Raw genomic sequence first — 18366 nt, forward strand, 5'->3', positions numbered from 1 at the left:
CTTTCTTGCCTTCTTTTGGATTATTGTTTAATCATTCCATTGTTTTTTTCACACTGTTAACTGGGAAGTTATACTTTTTTCTTTTCTTCTTTCTTTCTTTCTTTCTTTCTTTCTTTCTTTCTTTCTTTCTTTCTTTCTTGGTAATGCTAGAATAGGGGTCAGCAACCTTTTTCTTTTAAGGACCACATAGTAAACATTTTTGGCTTTGTGGACCATATGGTCTTTGTCACTGTAGTACGAAAGCATCCGAAGATAACAGGTAATGATATAAATTACAGATAGAGGATTAGGTAAAGTCATCTAGGTAGAAGAGCACGGGGTTGGGATCAGAAACTGGGAGAACATTTTTTTTTTTTTTTTTTTGAAAGTGAGGTCATGGAAAAGGAGCTCTGAGAATGAGTCAGAAAAAGAGTGAGCCTATCAGGAAGATTACAAGAAAAATAATTGTCATGTGAGGACAGTTTCAAGAATGAGAAGATGGCTTTCTAGGTCAAATGCAATGGTGTGGCATGTTAAGATGAGGATTCAGAAGCCTTTGGCTTTGGCAACTGTATGGGAATTGGTGACATTTTCAAAGAATATTGATAGCACTTGCCATGTGTGAAGAGTGGTAAAAGAGTGAAGAGTAGAAATACAAACCATTGATTTTCAAATATTATTTTTTTGGAACAGCAACAACAGAACTGCATAGATTTCCCAACCTCAGATCCATTATTGAGCTTAGAAATGTATATTTTTAAAACATTGCCCAGATGATTTAGATAAACTCTAATGGCTTGCCATCAAGATGTATTTGTGAGTGATATTTTGAGGCAGCCCCTCTTTTCCAAAGACCAGCAATGATTGATAAAAGCAAAAAGAGAAAACCAAGTTGACGAATGGGGTGCAAAAATGATAAGCATTTCTGTTTCTGAAAAGTAGTAGAACACAAAACAGTGAGTAGGGCTGTGGCTCAGACCAGGAAGGTAAAGCAGCTAAGGTTTGGGTTTCTTTGAGGTAGTGGGGGATGTTGTTGGAATTGGGCTCATTGTTGGAAACCATGGGCCAGGATGTATAGGGCTCTCTGTTAAAAAAGATATTTCTGAGTTTAGTTCTAGGGCTTGCCCTATTGTATACCTTTAGAAATCAGACTATAGTTATGCAGTGCATCTACTGGAGTAATGCAGGGCCTATCATGCTTAGCAGTAAGTAGCAGCTTTGCTACTGACTGCTGCCAGAATCCACAGTTTATAAGAAGCCTTCTTAAACCTGGGGTTTCAGGGGAACACAAACAGCTTTCAACAAGGAACCTGCCATCCAGTGCATACCATCAGTGTTAGTGTAGGACAGATCTGCTGATTTGAACAGACCAGCGTAAGAAAAATACTTAGGAGGTAACTGGGGAAATTGAATCCTGACCAATGATGTTAAACATTGTTAATTTTTAAAGGTATGATTAACGATATTGTGGTTATGTTAAAAAAAAAAGTAGTAAATGGTAGATTCTCAAATACATGAAAATTTCTATCAAAGTAAATCTTTCAAAAAGAAAGTAAATCTAAGTTTTCAAACACATTAAGCCATCTATCTAATGCTGAGAATATGAAATAAAATAAGAAGAGCAGTTTACTCTGGATGACATTTAATACTAGTCTGAAAAATATCAAATTTTATATTTAGTATTTTCAAGGAGATGAGTAATATCCCTTAAATTAAAACAATTATGGCATTTAAGGTTGAAAAAAGATCAGGTGGACATGAAATAACAGAAACTTCCTAAGTGAATGGCATAATGTTGATAAATGGAAAATCAGTAGGATGTCTGTTTTCTAGTATTTATGAAATCAGTGTAGTGTCAATCAAAATGTCAGAAGATTTTTCAAGATTTTTAGTGGACGTGTTTATCTTAGAATTCTTATGGTAAAAGTCAAAGTACATTAAAGAACAAATTGAAGTGATAAGCCTTCCAGATATCAAAACTTATTATAAAGCTATAATAATTAAGATAGGTTCAGGGATGGACAGATAGATTAGTGGAAGAGAATACAGAACCCAGAGCACATTGATTTTTATATGGAATTTGCTACATGACAAAGGTGGCATTATAAATCAGAGGGGAAAGATTGGACTCTTTTATTGTGGTACTGATTAGATTGCTCATCTGAATTGGCATGAAAACAAGAATCCTATGAAAATTCCATATGGATTAAATACATAGATGAGAAAAGAATAACTTAGGCCTTTTATTTTATTTTTAATTTTTAAATATATTTTTTAAAGATTTTACTTATTTGACAGGAGAGAGTACAAGCAGGGGAGCTGCAGAGGGAGAGGGAGAAGCAGGCTCCCAGGGAGCCCAATGTGGGGCTTCATGCAGGGCTCAACGTGGGGCTCAATCCCAGGACCCTGAGATCATGACCTGAGCTGAAGGCAGACCCTAATCTGACTGAGCTACCTGGGTGCCTCAAACTTTGAAGAAAATACAGGATGATAACTTTATGTCCTCAGGATGAAGAGGGATTTTTAAAAAGTAGCAGGAGATAATGCTATATAGGCATTAGAGCCAGACTGCCTGCTCCATATCTCAGCTTTATCATTCTGGTTATGACTTTAGGCAAGTTATGTAATCTTTCTGTGTTTTCTAATTTGTAAAATGAGGAGGATGATGGTAAAAAAAAAACCCTCAGAGGGATGCCTGGGTTGCTCAGTCAGTGGGTGTTCAACTCTTGATTTCAGCTCAGGTCATGATCTCAGGGTCATGGGATCAAGCCCCAAGTTGGGCTCTGCACTGAGTGTGGAGCCTGCTTGGGATGCATTCACTTTCTCTTCCTCTCCCTCTGCCTCCCTCCACTTGAGCTCTCTCTCTCTCTCTCTCTCTCACATGTGTGCATGAGCATGTACCCTCTCAAAACAACAGAAAGCCCTCAGAGAGAAATAAAATGTGAAATAATTAGAAAAATTATTGGTACAAATAAACATATAATAAGAATTAACTGCAATTATTCTTACTGTAATTTATTAAAGAAATCATAACCTATAAAGGCTTGATAAATATGACTGTTAAAAACGAAAACTTCTCTGCAACAAAAGGTATTTATTATAAACAAAATAGAAAGGTAAGGCACTGATTGGTAGGAGATATTTGTCACACATTTAACTGATGATTAATATCCAGGATATATGAAAAACTCTTTCAAACCAATAAAGATAAGGTAACTCAGAAAATGGAAATGAATAAGCAACGTAGTCCAAATGGCAAATGATAGGATAAATGTTGTGCTTCTCACTCTGGTAATCAGGGAAGTGCAAATTAAAGTAATGGGATACCTTTTTGCACTTACATTGGCAGAAACTGAAGTCTGATGATACTAACTTTTATTGGTATGGAGGCAGAGAAACATGAGTGCTTTCTGCATTAGCTGTGAAATAGTTGGGACAACTACTTTGGAGAATATTTTCTTAATACCTAGTAAAGTTGAAGATACTTAAAACCCAGCAATACCACTCCTAGGTATAAAGCCCAGAAAAGGCATATGAAAACTGTAGGAGTGTTGTAATAGTGTAATATTGTAAATATTCTAAGTGTTCACTAGAAGAACAGTATATTGATAAATTGTGGTCTAATCGTATAGTGGGATTTAAAAAAAATAGTCTATTTTTTAGAGCAGTTTTAGGTTAGGTTCATAACAAATTTGAACAGAAGATTCAGACCCCCTGCCTGCCCCCACACATGCATAGCCTCCCCCATTATTAATCCCCCCACCCTGTGGTACATTTATTACAGTTAATTAACCTACATACAATGGCATATTATTTGGCAGTTAATGAACTTTTACATGCATCAGTTTTTTAAAACTTAAAAAAAATGAAATAGTACTGTCTATTATTTATGGAGACTCACATATGTAATAAAAATATAGAAACATGTATGGGAATAATACCAAGCTCAGGATAGTGGTTATCTCTGTAGAGCAAAAGAAGGAGCTTTAACTATATCTCTAATATTTTGTTTATAAACCAATCTGGAGTCATTATAGCAGTTTTCAACTTCTTGCATTGGGTGGTAGATATATGATTGCTTTTTTAAAAAAATTAGTTTCAGAGGTAGAATTTAGTGATTCATCAGTTGCATGGAACAGCCAAGTGCTTATTAATCAAGAGCCCTCCTTAATCCCCATCACTTGAATATCCCTTCCCCCCCCACCTCCCTTCAATAACCCTGTTTGTTTCCTAGAGTTTAACGTCTCTTATGGTTTGCCTCTCTCAATTTTCTTTCTTTCTTTCTTTTTTTTTTTTTTTAAAGATTTTATTTATTTATTCACGAGAGACACAATGAGAGGCAGGCTCCATGCGGAGAGCCGATGTGGGACTCTATCCGGGGACTCCAGGATCACACCCTGAGCCAAAGGCAGACGCTCAACCACTGAGCCAACCAGGCGTCCCTCTCTCTCAATTTTCATCTTATTTTATTTTTCCTCCCCTTCTTTGTTCATCTGTTTTGTTTCTTAAATTCCACGTATGAGTGAAATCATATGGTATTTCTTTCTCTGACTTATTTCACTTATCATAATACCCTCTAGTTCCATCCATGTCATTGCAAATGGCAATGTTTCATTTTTTTTTTTTAAAGATTTATTTATTTGAGAGAGAGTGAGTGAGCACTAGTGGGAGGAGGGTCAGGGGGAGAGGGACAAGTAGACTCCCTACTGAGCAGGGAGCGCCACTTGGGCCCGATCCCAGGACTTTGGGATCATGACCTGAGCTGAAGGCAGACACTTTTTTTTTTGTTTTAAAGATTTTATTTATTTATTCATGAGAGAGGCAGAGACAATAGGTAAAGGGAGAGGCAGGCTCCCTATGGGGAGGCCAGTGCGGGGCTCTATCCCAGGACCCCGGAATCATGACTTGAGCCAAAGGCAGACACTCACCACCGAACAACCCAAGTGCCCCTGTTTTTTTTTTTTTTTTTTTTAAGATTTTATTTATTTGAGAGAGAGAGCACAAGCAGTGGGGAGGGGCAGAGGGAGAGGGTGATGGAGAGAGAGACAAGTACACTCCCTGCTGAGCAGGGAGCCTGACTCAGGGCTTGATCCTAGGACCCTGAGATCATGACCTGAGCTGAGATCAAGAGTCAGATACTTAACTGACTAGGCCACCCCAGGTGTCCCTGAAGGCAGACACTTAACTAAGCCCCTGGCTGCCCCAAGATTTCATTCTTTTTGATATATAATATTCCATTGTATACATACACCACATCTTTATCCATTTTTTTTTTAAAGATTTTATTTGTTTATTCATGAGAGACACACAGAGAGGCAGAGACACAGGCAGAGGGAGAAACAGGCTCCATGCAAGGAGCCCAATGTGGGACTTGATCCCGGGATTCCAGGATCACACCCTGGGCCAAAGGCAGGAGCTAAACCTCTGAGCCACCCAGGGATCCCCTCCATTCATCTTTTTTAAAAAATTTTTTTTATTTGATAGTCACACAGAGAGAGAGAGAGAGAGAGGCAGAGACACAGGCAGAGGGAGAAGCAGGCTCCATGCATCGGGAGCTCGACATGGGACTCGCCCATGCATCGGGAGCCCGACATGGGACTCCAGGGACGCGCCCTGGGCCAAAGGCAGGTGCTAAACCGCTGCGCCACCCAGGGATCCCCTCCATTCATCTTTTGATGAACATCTGGACTCTTGTCATATTTTGGCTATTGTGGACAAATATAAACATTGGTGTGCATGTGCCCCTTCAAGTCACCATGTTTGTATCCTTTGGATAAATGCCTAGTAGTACAAGTGCTAGGTGGTAGGGTAGCTCTATTTTAAACTTAAAAAAAAATATTTTATTCATTCATTCATTCATTCATTCATTCATTCATTCATTCATTCATTCATGAGAGACACACAGAGAAAGGCAGAGACATAGGCAGAGGGAGAAACAGGCTCCTCGCAGGGAGCCCGATGTAGACTCGATCCCCAGACCCCAGGATCATGCCCTGAGCTGAAGGCAGGCACTCAACCACTGAGCCACCCAGGTGTCTCCATTTTTAACTTTTTGAGGAACCTCCATACCGTTTTCCAGAGTGGCTGCACCAGTTCGTATTCCCACCAACAGTGTAGGAAAGCTCCATTCTCTGCATCCTCGCCAACATCTCTTGTTTCCTGAGTTGTTCATTTTAGCCATCTGACTAGTATGACGTGGTATCTCATTGTGGTTTTGTTTTGTATTTCTCTGATATCCAGTGATAGCATTTTTTTCATGTGTATGACTGCTTTTTATATGTTCCATAATCTCTGTGTTTGAAGATCATTCAGGAAAAAGGTAAAAAGCAGTTTCTTCGCTTGAGGACTTAGACAAATATGCAGTAGTATGAGAGAGAAGTAACTGAAGATACTTTAAAAAAATAACATGGCATCTTTATATGGTAAAGGATAAAATAAAATAAAAAGGAAAAGAGTGATAACACATGAGGATGGTTTTTTGATGGGGCAAGTTACTGATGGAGATGATAAGAAATGTTTTTTTTTTTAGCTCTGGAAAGGATGTGGAATTTATTTTCTGTGTAGACTGGAATGGAAAAGCAGAGAGGAGATGAAAATAGGAATGTATTTTGAGTTGGAAAAGGCACTATTTTCTCAGTGAGATACAAAAGTTGAAATCATTCTGGAGGTGTTATATATGTGGGGTTTGAGAAGATTGGAAGGATATGCAGAATACTTGTAAGGAATGAAAAAAGGTTAAATAGGTAAAGGTTATGAAATAAGGTTAAACAGGAAAAGGGAGGTTTGAATAAAATTTATAATAGTACCTTGCTGTATAATTCTGTCAGCTTTGTTCAGCAAGCCAGAGGCAGGATCTTATTGTTGCCTGCCTTATCTTGCCACTTTAGGGGAGGTGGAAAGTCTGAGTCCAAAAGTCCTTGATAATATATCTATTCTGTAGCAGGTTTCTCTTATTCTCTGAGTTATAATTTCATCTAGTTTAATTTTTTTGTTTATTTTTAATTTTTTTTTTACTTTTTTTCAAGTTTTTATTTAAATTTCAGTTAATGTACAGTGTAATATTAGTTTCAGGTGTAGATTTTAGTGTTTCAGTACTTTCATATAGCACCCAGTGTTCATCACAAGTGTCTTCCTTAATTCCTGTCACCTATGTAACCAATCCCCCCACTACCCCAGCCTCTGGTAATCATCAGTTTGTTTTCTGTAGTTGAGTCTATTTCTTGGTTTGCTTTTCTTTCCCGCCTCCATGTTTGTTTTGTTTCTTAAATTCCACACAAGTGAAATCATATGGTATTTGTTTTTCTGTGACTGGCTTATTTCACTTAGTATAATACTCTCTAGCTCCATCCATGTCATTGCAAATGGCAAGATTTCATTCTTTTTAAAAGATATATGTTTATTTTAGAGAGAGAGTGTGCACATGTGGGGGGAGGAGCAGAGGGACATGGAGGGAATCTCAAGCAGACTTCCTCCTGAGTGGGGAGCCAGACTTGGGGCTTGATCTCAGACCTTGAGATCATGACCTGAGCAGCAATCAGGAGTTGGATACTTAACCGACTGAGCCACCCAGGTGCCCCAAGGTTTCTTTCTTTCTTATGGCTAAGTAATATTCCATTGTGTATGTGTATATCACCTCTTCTTTATCCATTCATGGGTAAAGTTAATGGACGTTTGGGTTAATGGACGTTTGGGTTCTTTACGTAATTTGGTTGTTGTTGATAATGCTGCTATAAACATTGGGGTGCAAGTATCCTTTTGAAGTAGTATTTTTGTATCCTTTGGGTAAATCTCTAGTAGCGCTGGATTGTAAAGTAGTTCTATTTTTAATTTTTTGAGGAAATTCCATACTGTTTTCCCGAGTGGCTGCTCCAGTTTTCATTTCCCCTTTTCTGCATCCTTGCCAGCATTTGTTGTTTCCTGTGTTGTTAATTTCATCTATTACTGTTTTTAATTTCAAAAATTTGGTTTCATTAATGGCATTCTTTCTTGTTTTTGCTTTATCTACAAGAACTTTTGGGTGCAGGGTGATTAGACTTGCGTGATTATTCTGCCCATTTTAATTCAGCCTTTGGTGAGGCTCTTCAAATACAAAGAAAGAACTTGACTCTAATCTCAGGTACTTTAGAAACATTTCAAATAGGGGACAAAAGACTTTTTATTTGTACTGTGAATTTTAAATTATTAGTGTAATAAAACATGGAAAAAATCTTTGGCAAGTTGCTGTTTTAGAACGTGTCCAGATTGGATGATAAAATGTAATATTATGTGATCTTGATGAGAATGTTTTCAAGACTGTTTCTTTAAAAAAATGTATTTTATTTAAATTAATTTGCCAACATATAGTATAACACCCAGTGCTCATCTCATCATATGCCCTCCTTAGTGCCTGTCACCCAGTTACTCCAACCCCACTAACCTCCCCTTTTGCAACCCTTTGTTTCCCAGAGTTAGGAACCTCTCATGGTTTGTCTTCCTCTCTAATTTTTTCCACTCAGTTTCCTTCCTTTCACTTATAGTTCCTTTCACTATTTCTCATATTCCACATGAGTGAAACCATATGATAATTATCTTTCTCTGACTAATTTCATTCAGCATAATATCCTCCAGTTCCATCCATATTGAAGTAAATGGTAGGTATTTATCCTTTCTGATGGCTGAAAGGATACAATTCCATTGTACATATATACCACATCTTTATCCATTCATCTGCTGAAGGACATCGTGGCTCCTTCCAGTTTGGCTATTGTGGACATTGCTGCTATGAACATTGGGGTGCAGATTTCTCATCGTTTCACTACATCTGTATCTTTGGGGTAAATACCCAGTAGTGCAATTGTTGGGTTGTAGGGTAGCTCTATTTTTAACTTCTTGAGGAACCTCCGCACTGTTTTTCCAGAGAGGCTGCACCAGTTTGCATTCCCACCAACAGTGCAAGAGGGCTCCCCTTTCTCCACATCCTCACCAACATCCGTTTTTTCTTGTCAAGACTATTTCTAGACTAAGAGGTAGGATTTTATGTTCTGAAAGATGTAATCAACATGATTTAAGCCTTTCTTGAGCATCAAAAAGTGAAGATTGCGTAATATGATTTCTAAATGTTTCACACCTTTTATGTTACAGTTCTTTTGCCATGAAAATGGTTTGCACGGTCTTGAACACATACTATCCATGCTGATGGGACAGGGTCCAATATGAATATAAATGATGGAGGAAGACGACGCTTTGAGGATAATGAACATACATTACGTATATATCCTGGGACAATTTCAGAAGGGACTATCTACTGTCCAATTCCTGCCAGAAAAAACTCCACAGCTGCTGAGGTGATTGACTCTCTTATAAACAGACTTCATCTTGACAAAACGAAGTGTTACGTTCTCGCAGAAGTAAAGGAATTTGGTGGAGAAGAATGGATACTCAACCCCACAGACTGTCCAGTTCAGCGAATGATGTTGTGGCCCCGGATGGCTCTGGAAAATCGCCTGAGTGGAGAGGACTATCGCTTTCTTCTGAGAGAAAAAAACCTTGATGGATCAATCCATTATGGTAGTTTGCAGTCATGGCTACGGGTAACAGAAGAGCGTCGCAGGATGATGGAACGGGGTTTTCTCCCACAGCCTCAGCAGAAAGACTTTGATGATTTGTGTAGCTTACCTGATTTGAATGAGAAAACTCTTTTAGAAAACCTACGAAATCGCTTTAAGCATGAAAAAATTTATACCTATGTTGGCAGTATTCTAATAGTGATTAACCCATTCAAGTTTCTTCCTATTTATAATCCCAAATATGTCAAAATGTATGATAACCACCAGTTGGGAAAACTGGAGCCCCACATTTATGCTGTGGCTGATGTAGCTTATCATGCCATGCTTCAGCGCAAAAAGAATCAGTGCATCGTGATTTCAGGAGAGAGTGGTTCTGGGAAGACTCAAAGCACAAACTTTCTTATTCACCACCTTACTGCTCTCAGTCAGAAGGGATTTGCCAGTGGAGTGGAACAAATTATTCTTGGAGCTGGACCAGTACTTGAGGTAAGTGCGTAGAAATACTGTTCTTAAACATATCTTTGAAAAATAAAACATAAACATTTTGTAGATGTGAGAAAATGAGACTAGAAGTATAGACATCATTTTTAGTTACCAAGGAAAACTGAAAGATGGGAAAGCAAAAAAGACAGTGTGGAAGTTTAAATGGTGTGACAGTGGCACTATTTTTTTCTAGGGTGTTTTTGGGTCACAGTGATGAAGAAAGGGATGATTGGAGGCATATGCATCACCTTGTAAAGGGAAATAGCAGGGACAGGACTCCTGTCTGTAATTGGGCTGTGGAATTAGGTGGCTAGGAAATATATTCTTAGTAGTAGTATATTTGTATCCCTGCAACTTTGACATCTGTGCCTAGTATTGAATTCTAAGGGTTCAGTTTTGGAAATGTAGAGAATATGGGAAAAATTTTTTAGTTCTATAATGTTTTAGAAGTAATTTTACCAAAGGTAGAAAAGAAAGAGAATACACTATTTTTGTTTTAGAATTGGAAGGAAAGGGCAATATATTTTTTTTAATTTTTATTTATTTATGATAGTCACAGAGAGAGAGAGAGGCAGAGACATAGGCAGAGGGAGAAGCAGGCTCCATGCACCGGGAGCCCGATGTGGGATTCGATCCCGGGTCTCCAGGATCGCGCCCTGGGCCAAAGGCAGGCGCCAAACCGCTGCGCCACCCAGGGATCCCAAGGGCAATATTTTTTTGAAAGATTTTATTTATGAGAGAGAGAGAGCACAAATAGGAGGAGGTGCAGAGGGAGAGGGACGAGCGGACTCCTCGCTAAGCGAGGAGCCCTATAAGGGCCTCAATCCTAGGATCCTGAGATCATGACCTGAGCTGAAGTCAGATGCTTATCCAACTGAGCCACCCAGGCTCATTACTTACTTTTTAAAAGGGATTTTGTGAAGTATAATTGATACACACTAAACTGCACATACTGAGTATGTACAATTTGATAAAATTTGACGTGTGTATATATATTAATTAAACCAACCACCGCAGTCAGGATACTGAATATATCCATTATCCTTATCCTCATAGCTCTTTGTGATTCCTTTCTCTCACCCTTTCCAGCTTACTCATCTACAAGAAACCATTTACATACTTTGTCACTATACATTAGTTTGTTATTTCTATAAACTAATTTTATGTAAGTGGAATCATAACAGTGTGTACTCTTTTATGTTTGACTTCTCTTGGTATAGTTATTTCAGGATTCATCCGTGTTGTTGTTAGTGTCAGTGATTCATTCCTTTTGCTAAGGTAGAATTCTACTGTCTGGGTGGACCACACTTGGTTTATCTGTTCACCTATTAATGGATATATATAGGTTGTTACTAGTTTTTTGGCTGTTACACATAAAAACTCTATAAAAGTCTTTTGGATAAATACCTAGGAGTGGAATGACTAGGTCATATGATAGGGTATATGCTTAACTTTTTGAGAAACTGCCAAATTTTTCCAAAGTGGTTGTACCCACCATTTTATATTCTCACCCAGCAGTGTGTTCCAGGTACTCCACATCCTTGCTAACCCTTGATAGAGTCGTTCCTGTAAATTTTAGCCATTCTCTCTCTCACACACACACACACACACACACACACACACACACACACACATAAATATAGTGGTATCTCATTGAGGTTTTAATTTGTATTTTATAGTGATTAATGCCATGAGCATATTTTCATATGTTTATTTGCCCTTTCCATATTTTCTTTGGTGAAATGTTTGTCACAATTTATTGCCCAACTTTTTACTGGGTTTTCTTACTGTGTTTTGAAAGTTTTTTGTAGGGATCCCTGGGTGGCGCAGCGGTTTGGCGCCTGCCTTTGGCCCAGGGCACGATCCTGGAGACCCGGGATCGAATCCCACATCGGGCTCCTGGTGCATGGAGCCTGCTTCTCCCTCTGCCTGTGTCTCTGCCTCTCTTTCTCTCTGTGACTATAATACATAAATAATAAATAAAAATTAAAAAAAAATAAAGTTTTTTGTAAAAAAAAAAAGTTTTTTGTGTAGTGGCTACACGTGTGTGTGTGTACACATTTTCTCCCAGATTTAACCACCTTCTTCTTCTTTTTTTTTTTTTTTTTTTTAGTATAGTTGACACCATGTTATATTATTTTAGGTGTACAACTTAGTGATACCACAGTTTATAATACGTTTATGTTTACCACATGTTTGTGTTTACCACATTTACCACAAGTGTAGCTACCATCTATCCTGATACATTGCTATTACAATGTCACTGATTCCTTATGCTGTACCTTTTATTCCTGTGATCTACTCATTTCATAAGTGGAGGCCTATTATGCCCTCCCCTTCATCCATTAGGCCCAACCTCCCACCCGTGCCCCTCTGGCAACTATAGTTTGTTCTACTTATTTATAGGTTTGCTTTTGCTTGCTTTCTTTTTTTTAAAGTGTTTTATTTTTTTGATAGATTTTATTCATTAGAAAGAGAGAGAGAAAGAGCACAAGCAGTGGGAAGAGGAAGAGGGGGAAGCAAACTTTCCACTGAGCAGGAGATGCAGGGCTTGATCCCAGGACCCTGAGATCATGACTTGAGCTGAAGGCAGAAGCTCAACCAACTGAGCCACCCAGGCACCCCTGACTCTGCATTTTATTTGTTTCTTCTTCTTTTTTCCCCCTAGATCGTTATGAATGAAATCCTATGGTATTTTTCTTTCTCAATCTGACTTATTTCATTTAGCATAATATCCTTTAGATGCATCCATGCTGTCTCAAATGGCATGATCTCATCCTTTTGTATGGCTGCATAATGTCCCTTTGTATATCCACACCACATATTCTTTATCCATTCATCTATTGATGAATACTTAGGTTGCTTTCATATCTTGGTTATGGTAAATAATGCTGCAGTAAACATAAAAGTGCATATATCTCTTTGAATTAGTGTTTTCATTTTCTTTGGGTAAATACCCAGTAGTAGAATTATTGGATCATATAGTATTTGTTTTTAATTTTTTGAGGAACCTCCATACTATTTTCATAGTGGCTGTACCAATTTAGATATCCACAAATAGTGTACAAGAGTTCCTTTTTCTACACATCCTCACCAACATTTGTTACTTCTTGTGTTTTGATCATAGCCATTCTAGTAGGTGTAAGGTAATATCTCATTGTGGTTTTAATTTGCATTTCCCTGATGATGAGTGCTATAGATCATCTTTTCATGTGTCTGTTAGCCATCTGTATGTCTTCTTTAGATAAAAGTCTATTCAAGTCCTCTGCCCAATTTAACTGGATTATTTTTTTGGGTGTTGTATACTTTTTTATATATATTTTAGATATTAACTCCTTATTGGATATATCATTTGCAAATATTTTCTCCCTCTCAGGTTGTTTTTTTGTTTGTTGATGGTTTCCTTCACTCTGCAAAAGCTTTGTATTGTTTTGTTTTTTGGTGTAGTCCCAATAGCTTGTTTTTGTTTTTGTTTCCCTTGCTTTATGAGACATATCTAGAAAAATGTTGCTTTGGCCGATGTCAGAGAAATGACTACTTGTGTTCTATTCTAGGATTTTTATGGTTTCAGGTTTCATATTTAGGTTTTAATCCAATTTGAGTTTATTTTCGTGTTACAAGGTGGTCAGTTTACATGTAGCTGTCCAGTTTTCCCAGCACCATTGAGCAAAGACTGTCTCCTATTATATATTCTTGCTTCTGTTGTCATTGATTAAATGACTATATAAATGTGGATTTATTTCTGGGCTCTGTATTCTATTTCATTGATCTATGTGTCCATTTTTGTGCCAGTACCATACTGTTATGATTACTACAGCTTTGTAGAATGTGTTGAAATGTGGATTTGTGATACCTGCAGCTTTTTCTTTGTCAAGATTGGTTTGGTTATTCCAGGTCTTCTTTGGTTCCACAGAAATTTCACTGTTATTTGTTCTAGTTTTTTAAAACATGTTTTTGATATTTTGCTAGGTATTGCTTTGAATCTGTAGCTTGCTTTGGGTAATGTAGACATATTAATAATACTAATTCTTTCAATCCATAAGCCTGGAATATCTTTCCATTTGTGTCATCTTCAATTTCTTTCAGCAATATTTTATAGTTTCAGAATACAGATCTTTGACTTTCTTGGTTAAGTTATTTTTAGGTCCTTTATTCTTTTTTTTTTTTTTATTACTTCTTACTTAGGTCCTTTATTCTTTTTTTTTTTTTTTTTAACTTCTGCAGAAGTAAATGGTGTTGTTTTCTTAATTTATCTGTCTGCTGCTTTGCTATTAGTGTATAGAAAAGCTACCGATTTCTGAGTATTAATTTTGTTATCCTTCAACTTTAATGAATTCATTTATTATTTCCAGTTGCTTTTTGGTGAGTCTTTAAGATTTTCTATGTGTAGTATCATATTATCTGCAAATAGTGATAGTTTAACTTCTCCTGACCAATGTGGATGCCTCTTTCTTTCTTTCTTTTTTTTATCTGATTGTGTGGCTAGGACTTCTAGTACTATGTTGAATAAAAGTAGCAAGAGGAGGCTTTGTCTTGTTCCTGAGGCTAGAGGAAAAGCTCTCAGGTTTTCACCATTGAATATGATGATGTTAGTTGTGGGTTTCTCATATATAGTCTTATTATGTTGATGTATATGCCCTCTAACACTACATTGCTGAGAGTTTTTATCATGAATGGAATTAGAATTTTGTCAAATGGTTTTTCTGTAGCCATCAAGATGATCTCTGATTTTTTTTTTTTGATCTCTGATTTTTAATGTTTGTTTTGTTATGTGGTGTCTCACATTGGTTTGTGAGTATTGAACCATTTTTACATCCCTAGAGTAAGTCTCACTTGATCATGGTGAATGATCTTTTTAATGTATTGTTGTATGTGGTTGGGTAATATTTTGTTGAGGGTGTTGGCATCTATGTTCATCAGGGATATTGGCCTTAAGTTTTTTTTTGTATATGGAGGTGGTGTCTTTTTCTTGTTTGGGCATTAGGGTAATGCTGGCCTTATGTGTGCATTTGGAAGGTTTCCTTCTTCTTGTATTTTTTGGGATAGTTTGATGAGAATAGGTATTAACTCTTTAAAATGTTTGGTAGAAAAAAATGTTTGGTAGAATTCACCTGTGAATCCATCTGGTCCTGGACTTTTATTTTTTGATTACTAATTTTATTTTGTTACTTGTAGTAGGTCTGTTTAGATTTTCTATTTCTTCTGTTCAGTTTTGAAAGATTATTTGTTTCTAGGAATTTATAGATTTTTTTTTCTAGGTTGTCCTGTTAGTTGCCATATATTTTTTTTATAGTATTCTGTTAAAACTCTGTATTTCTGTGCTGTCAATTGTTACTTCTCTTTCATTTCTGATATTGAGTCCTTCCTTTTTTTTTTAATTGTTGGGTCTAAGGGTTTGTCAATTTTGTTTACCTTTTCAAAGAACCAACTCTTGGTTTCATTGATTTTTTTTTTCTATTACTTTTTAAAGTCTCTATGTCATTCATTTTTATTCTGATCTTTATTATTTCCTTCCTTTTTACTCACCTGGGGCTTTGTTCTCTTTTTTTCCCTAGTTCCTTTAGTTGTACATTTAGATAGTTTATTTGAGCTTTTTCTTGAGGTAGGCCTGTTTTACTATATATTTCCCTCTTAGGACTGCTTTTACTGTGTCTCAGTGACTTTTGGATTGTTTTCAGTATGATTTTTATTTTTTAATTTTTAAAAGATTTTTTTTATTCATGAGAGACAAAGAGAGGCAGAGACACAGGCAGAAGGAGAAGCAGGCTTCCTACAGGGAACCTGATGTGAGACTTGATCCCAGGATCCTCGGATCATGACCTGAGCCAGTGGCAGACGCTCAACCTCTGAGCCACCCAGGTGCCCCTTCAGTTTGATATAAATTTAACCCTTTCTTCATATTACTTTTTGAAGAGCATCATTTAAAAATGTTTACTCAATTTTATTGAGATATAATTGACATAAATCATTGTATTAAGATGTGCAACATGATTTGATACATGTATGTATTGAGAAATAATTACCATGGTAAGTTTAGATAAGATCTATCACATGACATAATTTTAGTTTTTTTCTTGAGATGAGAACTTTAAAGACTTACTCTCTTAGTAACTTTCAAATATATGATGCAGTACTGGTAAGTGTAGTCATCATGGTGTACATTACAGCCTCAGAACTTATTTATCTTATAACTGGAAATTTGTACCTTTGATGACTTTTATCTATTCCCCACTTCCCCATCCTCTCTGGCAACCACCAGTCTTTCATAGGTTTTATTTGTTTTAGATTCCTTCCATATAAATAAAATCATACAGTATTTGTTTTTCTTTGTCTAACTTATCTTATTTAGCATAATGCCCTCAAAGTCTATCCATGTTATTGCAAATGACAGGATTTTCTTATTTTTTTTTAATGACTTAATAGTATTCCATCATATATACATACAACATCTTATTTATCCATTTATTCATCTGTGGGCACTCAGGTTGTTTCCATGTCTTGGCTATTGTTAATAATCATACAGTGAACATGGGGGTGCAGATATCTCTTTAAGATAGTGATTTCATTTCCTCCAGGTACCCAGAAGTGGAATTGCTGTATCATAGGGTATTTCTATTTCTATTTTTATTAATTTATTATTTATTTTTTTAGATACATAATATGTGTGTGAGCAAGGGGTGAGGGTTAAAGAGGAGGGAGAGAGAGAGAATCTTAAGCAAGTTCTTGATCCCACAACACTAAGATCATGACCTGAGCCAAAATCAAGATTTGATTGCTTACCCGACTGAGCTACCCAGGCATCCCTGGTATTTCTATTTTTAATTTTTTGAGGAACCACCATACTTCTTTTTTTTTTTTTTTGAGTGGCTGCACCAATTTTAATATTTCCACAAACAGTACACAGGGTTGCTTTTTCTCCACATCCTTGCCAACAATTGTTAGCTCTTGTCTTTTGGACAATAGCCATTCTAACAGGTATTAAGTGATACTTCATAGTGGTTTTGATTTGTATTTCCTCAGTGATGAGTAATGTTGAGCTCCTTTTATTTATTTATTTATTTTTTAAAAGATTTATTTACTTATGATAGACATAGAGAGAGAGAGAGAGAGAGTCAGAGACACAGGAGGAGGGAGAAGCAGGCTCCATGCCAGGAGCCTGACATGGGACTTGATGCCGGGACTCCAGGATCACGCCCTGGGCCAAAGGCAGGCGCCAAACCGCTGAGCCACCCAGGGATATCCCCATTGAGCTCCTTTTAATACCTGTTAGCCATTTGTAGATCTTCTCTAGAACAAATACCTATTTGTGTATGTGTGTGTGTGTGTGTGTGTGTTTTATAAAGGAATGCCCATTTTTTATTTGGGTTCTTTGCATTTTTTTGCTCTTGAGTTGTTTGAGTTCTTAATGTTTTTTGGATATAACCTCTTATCAAGTATGTGATTTACCAGTGTTTTCTCCCATTTGATATGTTGCCTTTTCATTCTGTTGGTGGTTACCTTTGCTGTACAGAAATGTTTTGATTTGGTGTAGTTCCACTTGTTTATCTTTGCTTCTGATGCCTTTGCTTTTGATATCATCTCCAGAAAATCATCTCCAATACTGATTTCTTAACCTCTAGTTGTTGTATGGTTTCAGGTCATATGTTTAAGTCTTTAATCCTTTTTGAGTTGATTTTTGTATGTGGTATAAGGATTCAGTTTCAGTCTTTTGCATGTAGCTGTCTAGTTTTCTCAGCACCATTTATTGAAGAGACTGTTCTTTTTCCATTACATATTGTTGGCTTCTTTGTCCCACTTTAACTGACCATGTATGTGTGGGTTTATTTCTGGGCACTCTATTTTTTTTTTAATCTGTGTGTTTTTATGCCAGTACTCTACTGTTTTGATTGTTAGAGCTTTTTAATAAAATTTGAAATCAGAAAGTGTAATGCCTCTAGCTTTGTTCTTCTTTTTCAGGATTGCTTTGGCTATTTGGGGTCTTCTGTAGTTCTATACAAATTTTAGGATTATCTTTTCTACCTCTGTGAACAATTCCATTGGAATTTTGATAGGAATTGCAGTGAATCTTTAGATTGCTTTGGGGTAGTATGGACATTTTGATGCTGTGAATTCTTCCAATTGATGAGCTCAGAATATCTTTCCATTTATTTGTGCCTTCTTCAGTTTTTGTCATTAGCGTCTTATAGTTTTCATTGTACAGATCTTTCACCTCCTTGGTGAAATTTTGCTCAGATTTAACCCTCTCTTAATAGTACCTTTTGAAGAGCAGAATTTTAAATTTTGATAAAGAAGCCCAATTTATTCATTTTTTTTCTCTTATGCTTTTGGTGTCCTATTTAAAAAAAACTTTGGTTGCAAA

The 18366-nt window shown here is 36.8% G+C and overlaps 1 protein-coding gene across 1 annotated transcript in view; it reads left to right on the forward strand.

Annotated features, from left to right (window-relative positions):
- Positions 1 to 4931: 4931 nt before the first annotated feature.
- The window catches only part of LOC140597581 (unconventional myosin-IXa-like), a gene marked incomplete at its 3' end in the record, with an annotated part of 43470 nt that continues 30035 nt past the window's right edge, over positions 4932 to 18366 (forward strand). The window contains exon 1 of the mRNA XM_072746429.1: positions 4932 to 10010. Coding sequence (XP_072602530.1) covers positions 9171 to 10010 — 840 coding nt within the window. The remainder of the gene's footprint in view (positions 10011 to 18366) is intronic.

The sequence above is a fragment of the Vulpes vulpes genome, unplaced genomic scaffold (assembly GCF_048418805.1).
Source record: "Vulpes vulpes isolate BD-2025 unplaced genomic scaffold, VulVul3 u000000818, whole genome shotgun sequence".
Classification (NCBI taxonomy): Eukaryota; Metazoa; Chordata; class Mammalia; order Carnivora; family Canidae; genus Vulpes; species Vulpes vulpes.